At 41.6% G+C, this 15,381-nt stretch overlaps 1 protein-coding gene and 1 long non-coding RNA gene across 14 annotated transcripts in view; one reads left to right on the top strand and one right to left on the bottom strand.

Moving 5' to 3' along the window:
- LOC139080827 (uncharacterized) overlaps nt 1–15,381 on the bottom strand; it is an 81,464-nt gene that overhangs the window by 29,012 nt on the left and 37,071 nt on the right. For 2 of the 3 annotated variants that reach the window (XR_011535646.1, XR_011535647.1), the window contains exon 2: nt 1,498–1,614. This is a non-coding gene — a long non-coding RNA (uncharacterized lncRNA). Of the gene's footprint in view, nt 1–1,497; nt 1,617–15,381 lie in introns of those variants that run through there. The other variant, XR_011535648.1, reaches the window with a different exon arrangement.
- ADGB (androglobin) overlaps nt 10,431–15,381 on the top strand; it is a 172,641-nt gene continuing 167,690 nt past the window's right edge. For 4 of the 11 annotated variants that reach the window (XM_070603277.1, XM_070603275.1, XM_070603276.1 and 1 more), the window contains exon 1: nt 10,431–10,725. In XM_070603277.1, the coding sequence (XP_070459378.1) occupies nt 10,652–10,725 (74 nt within the window). In that variant the 5' untranslated portion in view covers nt 10,431–10,651. The remainder of the gene's footprint in view (nt 10,726–15,381) is intronic. The other 7 variants (XM_070603273.1, XM_070603272.1, XM_008540478.2 and 4 more) reach the window with 4 other exon arrangements.

The following is a 15,381-nucleotide window of genomic DNA, read 5'->3' as shown; positions in this document are numbered from 1 at the left end:
ATGGCAGTTCCATTCTTTTAGTTACTCAGGCCAAAATCTTTGCCATCATCCTTGATTCCCCTTTTATCTCATACCCTAATCTATCAGCATATCTTTTTAGCTATACCTTCAAATACACCAGACAGACCAGTTCTCACCTTCCTACAGTTTTACCCTAGTGTAGGCAATGTTGCATTTCTCTGAATTACCACAATAGCATTTTAATTTGTCTTCCCATCTCCTGCCCCCCTCATCCTTCAACAGCCACCAACATATATTTCAACAAAGCATCCAGAAAGGTCATTTTAAAGCCTAAATCAGATCACGCCACTTCTCTGCCCCAACTCCTCTAATTGCTGCCATCTGACTCAGAATAAACGCCAGGTTCCTGGAAGGAGCGTATAGGATCCGCCTCTCTGTTGTCTCTTTGACTTCATCTTTTACTACTTTTCTCCCTGTTCTGTTTGTTCTCCTCAAGGTGGCAAAGAATAAAAAACATACCCTCTTACCTCAAGAAATTACTTGCTATTGACCTTGCCTAGAACACTCTTTCCTCAGAGCTTGCGTGGCTGGATCTCTTACACACTTCAGGGCTCTCTTCAAGTAACGTTATCAGAGTGGCCATTCCTGTGCCCTTGACATAAAATAGCATGCTTCCTCCCTAGTTCCCACATTTCCTACTTCCTATGTCCTACTTCCTTTTTCCTGCTTGGTAGGCATCCCCATCTGACAGCCCGTAACAACATGATATATTTTTTGTATCTTTATTGTCTCCTAGACGTGCAAGTTCATGAGGACTAGGGCTTTGTCTGTTTTGTACCCTCTCTACATCTCTCTATGCCTGGAACTGGGACCGAAACATAGTATCTGTTCAATAAATACTTGTTAAATGAAAAAATGTGTATCTATTTATTAGATAGAACTTTTATTATCCAATACTTTTCTTCCTCTTCCAGTCTTTAACTTTAGCTCCATTGGAAAAAAAAAATGACTCCTGATAAAGCAAACTTTTTTAAATGAGTTATCTTTAAACCAATGTGCATTTTTAAACTGTGTTTTTTAAAAACTTGCTTATGAAACTGAAAATATGCACAAATACAAAAGGTGTCAAATGTCCAATCACACTTGTAAACATCATCCTCCAGTTGACCAACGCATGTTTGGAGTGTAGAGGGATGGCAAGTTTGCACGTCAATCCTTCTGAGCTCTCAGGAGAGGAAGGGGCTGGCAGAATCAGAGGTATTCTGATGCTTTCTCACTTTTCCCGGTGCCACGGTTCACTTCTTACTGTTTTAGTTCTGCAAACAACCCACAAAGTGCAGGCCCTGATGTTACCTTCTAGCTGTTCAGAGTTCTCCACTGCAGCGCCCTAGTCAAGACTTTCCCGGCCAAAATGCTCTTTAATCCTGGAGGTGCTGGGAGTGATGCTAGCACTAAAGAGGATCTGGAACTTCATCTAGTTCAGCCCGAAATTTTCTAAGTGAGGAAACTGGAACTCAGAGAGGTGAAGTGACTTACCCGAAACCACTCGGAGCTGGTCCTTGAGTCAGGCCTCCTGTTCCCCATTGCTGCTCGTCTCCACTGCCCTGGATTTCATCAGTCTGTTATTCACATTAATTAAATAAAGGAACGAACCTAAAAGTCCAACAAGAGGACAAGGGTTAAGCATAATCCTATGATGGCTTACTACACAGCTACTAAAAATCATGATGTAGAAAACTGTTAAATGACATGGGTAAATATTGGCAACATAGCTAAGTGAAAAAAGTCAAATAGCGTAATCTCAATTTTATAAAATATTGTATGTATGATGAGAAGGCTCTATACATCAAAACATTATCAGTGGTTATTTATGGAAGATGGGATTAGCGGTTTTTTTACTTATCTTTATACTTTTATAATTCCAAAATTAAGGCTTTTATAATAAAAGAATATTTTAAACTTTTCATCTGCACAACATTTCTGATTAGATTTAACATCTGCATTTTTAAACAGTAGGATATATTTATAACTATTAACTTTTCTTGTATAAATAGCATGCATAAGATATATATGAAATATGAACGTGTGGAAAATTGAACGAGCTTCATAGATGTAAAGAATTACTAGAAATTAACTCTGAAGAGAGAATGACTTGTAACTATCTGAATCAGATATATAAGGTGAAGGATTTGGGGGGAAATACATACCTTATTATAATCATGAAGATTTGCCTTTTTCTTTTTGATTCTAATGCTTTAAAATTATGCTTCAAATTAGTTTTTTTAATCTCCTTAAAAGTCTTGAAACTCTTTGAAGCCCTCATAGATCATCATGATGCAACATTCTGCTGGGTTTTTCTTTGCAAGTTCAGTTTTTGCCAAGTTATTTTAGGACTTTTATATAGATATATAGGGGTGCTTCATAGGAGAACACTAAATTTTGTTTTGCTTTGTTATTGTTTAATACATGCATCTCAATCAATCTTCACAATAATCCACTTATAACCATTTTTTAGATGAGTAAACTGAGGTTCAAGGAGTCTGAATAGCTTGCCTAACATCATCCTTCTAGTACGATGGAGCTAGGTTGAAACCCAAATCTACGTGTCAATAAATTCATGTGATGCTGTCTGTACAGAATCTTTTTGTTTGTTTGTTTGTTTTTTGCTGAGGAAGATTGTCCTTGAGCCAATATCTGTGCCAATCTTCCTCTATTTTATGTGTGGGACACCACCACAGTGTGGCTTGATGAGTGGTGTGTAAGTCCACGCCCAGGATCTGAACCGGCGAACCCCAGCAGCCAAAATGGAGCGTGCGAACTTAACCACTACACCACAGGGCCAGCCTCTGTACAGAATCCTTTAAATTAATTTGGTGGCATTTCTTTGTACAGGTGAGAAAACAGGGAAGTTAACCCTAATGTTCTTTCATCTCCTCTTTCGCTCTTCCTTGGCCTCTCAAAACACATCTCTCATGCTCCAGAACTTCGTGCTGCAGAAGTTGCCCAGGTCTGCTCCATGGTCCACATCTGAATTACCTGTGTCCCTGCCTACGTGTCCTTGACCTCAGCTAGATACTTATTTCCAGTCAAGCACACTGAGGACATCCCCTTGGATATTCCAGTGTTTACTTCACATCCTTCCTATAGCGTTCATTGCATCGTCTTGTGAGTATCAGTTCTAGTTTCTGTTTGCCTCACAAAATTATGAGTTCTTCAGGGGCAGAAACCAAATCTTATTTGTCTATTTAGAAATTCCCAATGCAGGAGAAGCCCTGGTGGCTGAGTGGTTAAGCTCACGAGCTCCCCTTTGGCCGCCCAGGGTTTTGCCAGTTTGGATTCTAGGCGCAGACCTCGCACTGCTCATCAAGCCATGCTGAGATGGCGTCCCACTTAGCACAACTAGAAGGACTTACAACTAGAATATACAACTATGTACTAGGGGGCTTTGGGGAGAAGAAAAGAAAAAAAAAAGATTGGCAACAGATGTTAGCCCAGGGCCAATATTTAAAAAAAAAAGAAAAGAAATACACAATGCAAAAAATTAAATCTCCAGATAAACTAAACCTCCAGATAAGCACAATTAAGTGAAAGTTACAAAAGAAACCAATCATTCTTATTCATTGTATATGATGTCAGCACCAAACAAGGCAAAATTCACAATGTCTTGTGGCTAATTAAAAATGTAGCAAACGAGGAAGAAAATACATCCCACCAGGAGAAAAAATAAATCAACAGAAACTGACCTAGAAATGACATAGGTAATAAATTTAATAAAGTCGTTAAAACAATTATTATAACTATATTTCATATTTTTGAGATGGCGACAGCCATCCAGTTTCTTAGTCCTGATAATTACTATCTCCCTGAGCCTCTGCTAGACCTGAGATAGACCTGTCAGTGCATTCTCTTCCACTAATGTCCTGTCCTGGTTTCCCACAGGTCAAAGTTGAATAGTTGCACTGCAATTCCATGTCAGGGCTGTCAATGCTCCATCTATCACCAGTGATGGCTCCTCATTACCTGTTGATCAGTCCCAAGCCCCATTTTAAGATTTGCCTTTTAACTATGACTTAAATCAATTTGATTATGATGCCCCTGAGTATGGATGTTTTCACGTTTATTGGGCTGAGGGTGTATTCAGTTTCTGGGACTTATAGTTTTTATAAAATTTGGAAAAATTTCAATTATTATTTTTCCATATAATTTTTTCCCTATTCTCTTCTTCCAACCTCCACCCCCATCCTCCCTGCTCATTCAGGGACTCCAGCTACACATGTATTATCCATTTGAAGCTTTTCCACAACTCTCTGATGCTCTATTCTTCTTCTATTTTTTCTTTTAGTCTTTTGTCTGTATATTTCATTTTGGATTGTTTCTGTTGCCATGTCTTCAAATTCACTAATCTGTTCTTCTGCAAGGTCTAATCTACCATTAATCCCATCCAGTGTATTTTTTCAACATAGACATTGCATTTGCAGTTTTAGATGTCCTTAAGATGAACTTAGTATTCCATCTTTCTTCCAGCTTCTTGAAAACATGGCATGCAGATATAATAACTATATTAATGTCCTGTCTGCTAATTCTATCATCCATGTTTTTGCTGAGTCATTTTCAATTTGTTGATTTTTTTTCTCCTTTTTTAAGGGGACATATTTTTTTGCTTCTTTCTATGCCTGGTCATTTTTATTGGATATCAGTCATTTTGAATTTTACTTGTTGGGTGCTGGATATTTTATAGTCCTATAAATTTTCTTAAGATTTGTTTAGAGAAGCTGTTACTGACTTGGAAATAATTTGATCATTTCAGGTCCTGCTTATAAGATTTGCTAGATGGGGCCAGTGAAGCATTAGTGTAATGTGAATTTTTCACTGCTACTGAGGGGACAAAAATTCCCATTCCCTGTGAATTATGAGGTTTATCCAGTCACGTGGGTGGGAACAGGCACTATTTTCCTGATGGGAACAGGTCCAGTGTCAGCTCTGAGAAGGTTGCTCTTTCTAATACTTTCACGTGGTTCTTTCCATGGCCTCAGGGCATTTCCTCACTTTTATCTGCATGTGCAGATCAGCACGGACATTCAAGGCCTATTCTCTGAGGGTCTGCTCTCTGTGCCACTCTCTTCCACATACTCTGCTCTGGGAACTTCAGCTGCCTAGCCCACCTAGACTCCAGCTTCATCCCCAAATCAGGGATGCATCAGGCTGTGCCTGGGTTCCCCCACCCTGTGCCAGGGCTTTATAGTAAGCTGGGACAATTATGAAGCTCACCTTTTTCGTATTCTATCTCTTGGGGATTCCTGCCTTTCATTGCCTTATAGCCAATGTCTTCACATATTTCATTCAGTTTATTAGTTATTGCACGTGAGAAGGTAAATTCACTTCCTGTGACTTCATCTTGTTTGAAGCAGATGTCTTCCCAAATCTCATTTTAGAGTCAGCTTCCTAGAGTCATACCTAATATCCACTGTTCTGGGCCAGGAAACAGACGCTCACGCTCTAAGATGTGCACGCACGATGTTTACCAGTGTGTTCTCAGTAACATCTCTGAGTGTAAGGCAAGCAGGATTGGGTGGAAGAAATTAAACTGCAATGCTGTTTAACAGAGGTCTCCACCAATAATAAGGGAGCTCTAGAGAGAGATGGACCTTTCAGAGTTGTCCCAATTATACCTCTGCCCTCGCACACACTAGTGAGATGCAGGAAGCTCTCAGGGAGAAAGCAGAACCTTGGTCTGCGTGAGGGAGCTTCCTCTAGAGGAGTGAGCGCCTCTGTCCAGAAGGGAGATCTGGATTATTACCACTGCATTCACTGCACAGGAGAGAATAATGCAGGTTACTTTGCATCCTGATGGAGTGTTCTATTACAATCAGGAAATCTATTGCTTCCTATTGAAACAGCGTATCAAAATGGAAATTATTTTTTGGCTAGTATCATGAAAATACCTTATTTCCTTATTTTCCCAATTTTTAGGAATCTCTACTTCAATTTTCCTTCCAAAGACAATTAAAACTATAAGTCAAGGTTTTCTACCCAGAATAATGAGGATTATTCCAGCAGGGACAATTGGTTTCGTATCTGTAGGATCCAAATCCTCCGTGATCAGTGGACTCTGAAGAGACTGAACATGAGGGGACAAAACTGAATCTAAGTTTCAGTTAATAATGATATTTTCAATGCCACATGGTAAACATTTATCTGGACTCCCTCTGTTTGTAGGAGGCAATGTAGCAGACTTAAGAGTGTGCACAGGTATAAAGTTCTAGTTGTGCAAGTTGAATAAATTCTCGAGATCTGCCATACAACATTGTGCCTACAATTCAGAAAACTGTATTGTACACTTAGAAATTTGTTGAAAGGTGGCCTTGGGTTTGCAGGTTCAGATGCCGGGTGGGGACCTACACACCACTCGTCAAGCCATGCTGTGGCGGTGTCCCACATGCAAAATAGAGGATGATTGGAACAGATGGCAGCTCAGTGACAATCTTCCTCATCGAAAAAAAGAAAAATTTGTTGAGAGGGTAGATGTCATGTTAAGTGTTCCTCCCACAATAAAAATAAAATAAAATAGCTCACATTTACATCCTGGCTCCACTCCCTCTGGACTTTGGATTTGGGGCATGTCGTTATGCCTTTCTAAGGCTCACTTTCCCTCTCTATAAAATGGGCTGATTGTAACATCTCACAGGGTTGTCATCATTGAGAGAGTCAGAGAGAACACGAATACTGCAGAATAATGTGGTTATAAAGAGCGTGGATCTGGTGCCAGACTGCCTGAACTTTAATCCTGCCTGCTTAATTTAATTTAACTTCTCTGCCTGTTTCCTTATTTACAAAAGAGAGATTGTAACAATAACACAAGCCTAGGGTGTTTATAAGGATTAAGTGAGCTAATACGGAAAAAGAGTTTAGCAGCATGCCAAGCGTTCAGCAGGTGCTCAATAAATGTGAGCTCTGATTATTAGAGGTTGAAGGGCTTGCAGAATTTGAACTGAATTAGTGAGGAATAGAACAGGTCCTGCCCGAAGTCACCTATAGTCTAGTGATTGAGAATACTGAAAATAAAGCCAAATAATATAAGAACCTAAAAAGATGAAAAAATAAAGCTCTGTGGAAAATAAAGAAAGATATTAATTTCTAAAGAAAAGAGACAAAAGACAGACCCTGAAAGGAAGTTAATCTGAATCATAAGCAGAGCCTGCCGAAGGTACGTTTTCTCATTTGACTGGTTAAATTCTAGGCAACTTTGTAACTTGCCTAATTGCAGATGTGGCTGAGTGGCATCGTCTGTATAATTTCCTGTGGCTGTGGGACCAAGTGTCTGAAGCTGCCCAGAGCTGTGGATTAAGAAACAGAAGTCCAGCCCCTCTCCCTGCCCTACCCTGCCCAGCTCCAGTTGTCTGGGACTCCCACTGCTGGGTGGAGAGATGGTTACCAAGCTCACTTCCCCATTTCAGCAGATCCCACAGCAGCCCAAAGAGAGAGCCCCTGCCTGTTCCATTTCTGCTGACATGGAGAAGTGAGTATTTCTGACCACTTCCCCATGGAGCAGGGGTTACTGCTGCCTCAAGCCAAATAACTCTTCCTCAAAAAATTAAGTATGGGTCCCACCTGGTGGTGCAGCCGTTAAGTTTGCGGACTCCACTTCAGTGGCCTGGGGTTCGCAGGCCCGGATCTGGGGTGCAGACTAGCACCGCTTGGCAAGCTATGCTGTGGCAGGCATCCCACATATAAAGTAGAGGAAGACAGGCACAGATGTTAGCTCAGGGCCAGCCTTCCTCAGCAAAAAGAGGATTGGTGGCCGATGTTAACTTAGGGCTAATCTTCCTTAAAAAAAAAATTTAAGTATAGGTTGGAGAGAGGCTCCATTCTGAGTAGCTCTAATAAAATATAAGCCCTGTTTCTCAGCCTTTGAAAGTCTTTAAATAGCAAGAGAACCTGGAAGTCGCTAAGCTGAGTCACAGAGCAATCATTTGCTGTGCTCAGGGTCAGCTCTGAAAGATGACAGCAAGGGTAGTCAGCCTGGAGATTTGCAGAAAGGAAGGGTTGTGGAGCCAGGCTAACCTCACTCTGCCACCTGCCTCATGTCAGGAAAGTCCCCTGCCCTCCCTGTACTTCCACTTCTCTACCTGTAAATAATGATAACATTAGCTATTGTTATTTCAGCACTTACGTTGTTCCAAGCACAGTATTTGAGGTAAGTATGATTCTCCCCTTTTCACAAATAAAGAAAATGGAATTCAGACAGTTTGCATAACTTACCCAGGGTGAGGAAACTAAGAAGGGTCGGTATTCAGATTCAGGTCTGTCTCTAAACCCTATGCTCTAAGGAGCTGGCAGCCCTCCCTAAGCCTGGCATATAGCAGGAACTCAAGAAATCACAGCTATTGTTAACATTTCCAAATGACATTGACCATGATCACCATCCATACCTTAGGAGATGGGGTGAAAAACGAGATAGATGTAGGGCCACTTGTCCTCTTCGCACTGGCACATACAAATACCATCTTACAGTTTACAGAGGAATATATTTGCCTCTTAGAAGCATGGCCTGACCAGAGTTTAGGTCCAGAAAGAAGAGAGAGTCCATGTATGTGTGATGCATGCATAACATAATAAAGGAAAAAAACACTGGACTAGGAATTAATCAGCACTTGATAATTTTTTTAAAAATGCTTTATTATCTCGTTCAATTCTGACGTCAACTTTCTTATTTTTATTCTAATGTAATAGATGAGAAAGCAGTCTCTGGATGGGGTAATAACATGTTGGACCTAAACTGGTGCTCCGCCCGTCAATGAGTGTAGTCTGAATTCCACCAGGAAGCAGCCACGCAACTTTTGACACGACATTTCTCTTCTCTTGATCTGGGGTTCTTCGTCTATAAAATATAGGTGGGTGTAGATCATTTGATTTTCTTCTCTAATGCTCTTGGCATCTTGCAACCATTAACAAGGGCTTCAGGGGTGGCCCTGGCTCAAGACGAAACTCACCTGTCCGTAGTTTAGTTGCTTAAAATTGTTCTATTTTTACCCAATAGTCTTTCTATATGCGTATGGCTATGTATTTGATTATTCTGGTAAGATTTGGTATTAAATGGTATTTTCTTGAAGGTTGGCCCTCTGCTTTCATTTAGGAGACTTCTGTGGAAATTTCAATCCTGGAATAAATGAGGCAGAGCCCTCAAGATGTCTTCATTGTCTTCACATATATAGGAGATGGTTGTAGGGCATTTCTTCAGTCACAACATTAACACTGACTTGGAGGTTATTTATCTTGCATATAGAAATACAATGAAGTTGCTGTCTGACTGTCATCTTTGCAACACCAGTAATAATTAGATTGGGATAGGCTGACAAAGCAAAGGCTGGGTTGAGTGGAGAGGGCTGGGCCTTCATTTGTCAGAGCAGCTGAACAACTTGCTTTGCAGAAGGCTGCTCCTCCCTGTACACTTAGGCCTCTGAGCAGTGCCCAGCCCCAAGAGCAGAGGGGATTTCTTTATTTAAAGATTGTTAATTATTTCTAGGCTCAGGGGAGAAACCAACTAATGATAGGAGTCCTAAAGCTCAGGCCTGTGCATGGTCAAATCTCTCTGAAGTGAGGTTGTATTGGACCAGCATATTTTGTTTTGTTTTAATGAGTTTTAAAGTTTTTCCAGTCTAAGCATTTCTCATCTTCATTCATTCATGTTAATCTGCCTGTTCCCTGAAGGCATTTGAGCTGTCGTCTCTGAAACAGGGGCCCCTATCTGCTGTGCTTTCGTTGTGTGCTAAACATTGTACATATATCTTATTTATTCTCAAAACAGAACTGTGAGCTAGGTATTAGCATGTCCTGTTTACAAATGAGTAAACTGAGGCTCAGAAGGACGAACTTACTGAAGGCAACATAGCTAATAAACAGCACCGTGGATTGGCTGAGCATCAGGCTGGAGCCTTAACAGGTCTCGATTTGCTTGGAAACCTGTAAGGTGGCTCCAGTGCCTTTTGAAGAGAGTGTATCAAGAGCCACTCGCTTCCACGACTTGAATTTATCCTTTCAGATGAACAACAGAGACAACCGACTTGATGAATCACAGACATCACCGTCTTCGATCCTTAAAGGACCAAGAGTGCTACGATCCGGCCTCCCCTGCACGGATCCCCTTGAACTCACTGTGGGTATTTCTGGATCCGCGCCCTCCAAGCCAGTGGCAAATTGAGCGTGTCCATAATGTGTCCTTAGTGATTACTGAAGGAACTTTTCGGCGGAGAGAACACCGGGGAGAGGGCACCTCGCAGAGTATCCATCTTCAAATAGCTGAGAATCCAAGACAGAGTCGATGTACGTCTATGCTTCCGATGGGCAAAGCCAGGCAGAGTAGGCCTGGTAGACGGGCTCCAGTTTATCAGAGCTGCCCATCCATCCTCCTGCCAAGAACATGCCCCGGGCGCCAGATGCCTCCCCTGACGCCAAGCCCTAGGATTCCACCGGATGTGGAGACCTGGGCTCCCTCGGCCTCGGCCCCCCCAGTGGGAGCCCCGACCCCGCCCCCTCCCCGCCCCCTCCCCGCTCCCTCTCCGTCCCCTCCCCGCCCCCTCCCCGCCCCCCCGGACCAGAGGCCGCCGTCGCCTGGCAACCGCAGACGCGCAGCCGGGGCCGGCGAGCTGCTTTGTGGCTCCGCGCTCAGCCCCTGCCTGGGTCCGCCTCGGCCATGACCTCCAAACAAACCAAAAAGAAAGAGGTGCATCGTATCAATTCGGCGCACGGATCGGATAAATACAGAGAGTAAGGACCCTCCGCCTGCCCGTCCCGCCCCTGGCCTCACCCCTTGGCCTTCCCACTCGTCCCGGGCGCTTCCTTGTAGCAAACTCTGCCAGGGCAGGAGTGTCCCGGCCTCCCCGCAGATTCTTGCCCCATTCGTGCCCTATGCCCGCCTCGACGCTCCTCCTTCCCAGAGCCCCTGGTGTCCCCGCCTCGGCCGCTTGGCCGCGCTTCTCCGGGATGGGATGAGATTCTGCCATCCGTGAAGCTCCCGCCCTGCCCCCTCCTTCGTGGTCCCCCCAGGCACGCAGAAGGCTTCCAGCTTCCTTACAAAGGAGGCGGGGCTCGGAGATGTCCAGTTAGGGACCCGTCTGCCTGGCCCCGAAAATAACAGAGTGAAACTTCCACGTCAGTGGTGTTTCCCCGGTTTATATCTGTCCCGGCCCAGCAGCTAAAGACCTTTAATCAATCATAGCAGACATCAAATGGTTTTAAGAAGTTAAGCCTATATAAATATACGGTCCATGTCACTCATGTTCACGCCAAGAAAGCGTACAGACGCTGGCTCGTGGGGTCTGGTTTGTCTTGTCTGTGTATGTACCTCATTACTGTTCTTCTTTGGTTTTGTTTTTCTATAGAAATACCCACTTATTATAGTGATTTATTATTATTATGTTATCGTGTATATTGCACAGACTTTGGGCTATTATTTGAAGTTAGAAAATTTCTACAATTTATTCCACTATGAGAAAGTTCCAGCTGCCAAACCCACCTCAGCGGGATGGTTCATGCTCTTCTCCCTTGTACCTTGGGGTGGGGCGGGGGGGGCCACAGTAAATTCTTTCTGATTGGATTCTGACATTTTGTGAGTGCGTCTTCATCTCCCTCCTTGACAGAAGTATACCACACTGGACTTCTGTCTACTGATCCCTAGTATTTAAACTCTTTCCCGGTGAACTCCTCTCCCACACGCATTCTTCTATGTGGGAGTCTCTTGTTCCTAGTCCTGTCCTCACTTATAAGCAGGCTTCCAGCTACCTGGCAGATAATCCATTCATTTTATTCACTTAAATTTCAGATACTGTATTACATACATAAGTGATTTTAACAGGATCTCTCTCCTGCTGCATACCAGTGTATGCCAATTTCAACATTTTCTGATAGCTTCCATTCTTACAGGTCCAAGTCCTACAAGGCTACAGGATCAGGCCTTGCTACTTTTCAGACTTTATCTTCCCCTAGTTTGCATGCTAGCCTCCTCTCCGCTCCCGGGAACTCCTCAGGCTTGTTCCTACCTCAGGGCTTTTGCACCTGCTGTTTCCTCTGCTGGAAAGCTCTTACTCCCTGATATCCATGTGTTTTCCTCCCTCCTTCTTTAGGTGTTTACCTAAATGCTATTTTCTCATGTCAGCATCTTTGGCCAACTGGTTTAAAATCACAACCCTCACTTTCCTGCCCAAACCAAAAAACTCCCTGTTTTCCTTTGGTCTGCTTTATTTTTCTTCATTAATTTTTTTGCTCATTTAACATACTATATATTTCACTTTTGAAAAATTATGATTATTTGTATGTCTCTCTAATAGACTGTAAGTTCCATGAAGGGAGGGATTTTTCCTTTTTTATACACTATTGAATTCTTAATACCTAGAGTGATCCCTGGGTCATACATAATAGACACTCAAAAATGCTTATTTAATGAATGACAGTGATTAAATAAGAGATTATAACAGGGTTGCAAAAAAATTTTTGAATAACCACAAAAAAAAAAAGCCTTAGTCCATCCTGGTGGCGTAACAGTTAAGTGCACACGTTCTACTTCGGTGGCCCAGGGTTCACTGGTTCAGATCCTGGGTGCACACATGGCACTGTTTGGCAAGTCAGACTGTGGTAGGCGTCCCACATATAAAGTAGAGGAAGATGGGCACGGATGTGAGCTCAGGGCCAGTCTTCCTCAGCAAAAAGAGGAGGATTGGCAGCAGATGTTGGCTCAGGGCTAATCTTCCTCAAAAAAAAAAAAAAAACCCTTAATCAAAGATGGTTATAATTAACGCACATTCAAGGCTCACAACTCTTAAGGAGTTGGGGAAAATCTTTGACTTTGAAGAGTTTATATCCTGAAAGAGATGAAACTGTTAATTCCTGTAAAGAAACTGATCAAACCAGATACCATAAAACACAGTGGGCGGCCTGGTCCTGTGGTGGTTGTGTCACACGGTAGAGATAAGGTCCCTGCTGGTAAGATGCTAACTCTTCCTTGCCAGTATTTCCTATTTCTTTTTGAGATGATAATGTTATTTCTAACATGTTTATTTTTTCTAGAAAGTATCTGAGTTGAATTATATCAATAAAAATCTATGTGTATATTTATGAAAATAGAAAAGGCAAATAGTTATATAAAATCTAGGCTTTGCTAGAAACTATCTATTGAGCATTAAACATCATCCTTAGATTTTGCTGTAGTGTTATATGACAGATGAGAAGTTCATTATAAATCAAGTCTGTCTTCTAAATTTTATTGAAGAACTAATCATAAATACCAGGCAAAGTCATAGATTGAAAGATAAATAAGGTGTCACCCAGCATGGGACCTAGAGATCAAAGTCTAACAAGGCTCCAGCATAATTGTCATTCAAAGTACACTGGGGACACTTAGAGTCAGTTTTTATGGTCATTTTACCACACCTTGTGGTTACACATCCAGTAAATGCAACCAGCTCTAACATGGTCCTGGACATGGAAATGGGAGAAAAAGTCTTCAGAGCCTTGAAAATGGACCCCCTACAGAATCTTATTCTCCTAGAGCTGCCAGTTGTAGCCTATCTCTTTTATTTCCTAAAATTATGTGTCAGCTTGGGGATAAGGACCATGTCTGCCTTTTGCCTGGCGTGGTGGCTGGCACATTATGAACACTCACCTTTTGCTTATTAAGTGAGTTCATGGTTTAGTCACCTAGCTTGGTTTTCCTTCCTTCTGAATTTGATTGATGCCCAGTTCTCTCTCCCTTTCTGATCTGATCTGCTGTCGGCAAAGTTCAAAACCTGAGCTGTTACACCTGAGAAAGCAGAATCATCTACATCCAGCTGTGACCAAATTCATAAGTAAATATGATAAATTACGCCAAGAAAATTACACCAGGTAAATGGAGCTGTCAGTTTTTACATTAGCATAACCCATTTCTATTTTATCAATTCTATATTTCTTTCTATCAAGAAGGATGAAGTCTCTGATATAGGGCCCACTCTGGCACCAAGTTTTTGTGACATTAGACATATCAGTTTTCTATTCTGACGTACAATTTTCTCTTCTTTAAATGAAGGGCCATCTAATTAAAATTGCTCCCAATCCGACATGCCCTATCTTTGCTTCTCTGATTTATTTTTTCCTCCAGCTCCAAACTTCCATGACTTTATCAGATATTTTTGGGTCCATAATAAGTGATAGAATTTTGTTATAGTTAAATGGTTAAAACTTTGATTTATTTTTCTAGTTGAAGTTATCTTTTTAAAATTTTATCTTTGAGAACAATACTTTTTATTGTCATAACAACTGTCACAAAGTATGACTCATTATCAATAACTAATGAGAATTCATAAATCATAAACCAGGGGGGTGCCCAGTGGCTCAGCAGTTAAGTGCACACATTCTACTTTGGCGGCCCAGGGTTCGCTGGTTTGGATCCCGGGTGCAGACATGGCTCTGCTTGGCAAGCCATGCTGTGGTAGGCATCCCACATATAAAGTAGAGGAAGATGGGCACAGATGTGAGCTCAGGGCCAGTCTTCCTCAGCAAAAAGAGGAGGATTGGCAGCAGATGTTAGCTCAGGGCTAATCTTCCTCAAAAAAAAACAAGAAAGAAAGAAATTATAAACCAATCTAAATTAATCAATCTGAAAATGAATAGGCACTCCGAAGATACTTCCACTAGTTAGATGCCACTGGCAGGATTTATAGTGATACCAAGACAAAAATTTGATCTTCTTAGAAGTACTAAATATAAGTTGTTGTGTAGATCATGGATAACTCAAAAGAGGTAAAAGAAGGCAAGTAACTTAAATATTAATAGTTATTAGAAGTGTCAATGCTTACACTTTAAATGCTAAAATATGTGGAACTTTAATGGGCAGTTTGGGATGAGGAGTTTCTAGTCACAAAATTTAGTTCCACTTCCAATAGTACATTCAACCAAGATCAAGCAAACAGATAATTTGTTAAACTAACAAGAATTATGCAACCTTCCAGATTCTTAATGGTGATGAAATATCATCTTTCCAAAACAGCATGAAATATATTTCATAATGCTCTAGTTAATTAATCTTTACTTACTGAAAAGCACATCTAAATTTCATAGAATTCTCAAAACAAGGTCAACATATTTGTCTATACAAAAATTTGAAAACAGGAGTATTACAAAAGTTGAAGCATGAACAATGCTAGGAAAGCAACAGAAAGTAGAAGAGTGACTGTCTTACTGGGGATTAAATCAAGTGGGTTTCTGGTTATCTGAGGACCAAGACACGGTTGCTTCAATAACATGCAACAGTGGTTGGCGGATAATATGTCCTCTTTCTCCAGAGATAAGAAGAAAAAAAAAAAAAGAGAGCAAGACACAGTAGGGAGATGTCTTATAGCTCAGGGTCCTGTCCTAACAGCTCCACATAGAAAGACAGAGGTAAGAGGAGCA

The sequence above is a fragment of the Equus przewalskii genome, chromosome 32 (genome assembly GCF_037783145.1).
Source record: "Equus przewalskii isolate Varuska chromosome 32, EquPr2, whole genome shotgun sequence".
Classification (NCBI taxonomy): Eukaryota; Metazoa; Chordata; class Mammalia; order Perissodactyla; family Equidae; genus Equus; species Equus przewalskii.
This window is presented reverse-complemented; position numbering and strand designations above follow the sequence as displayed.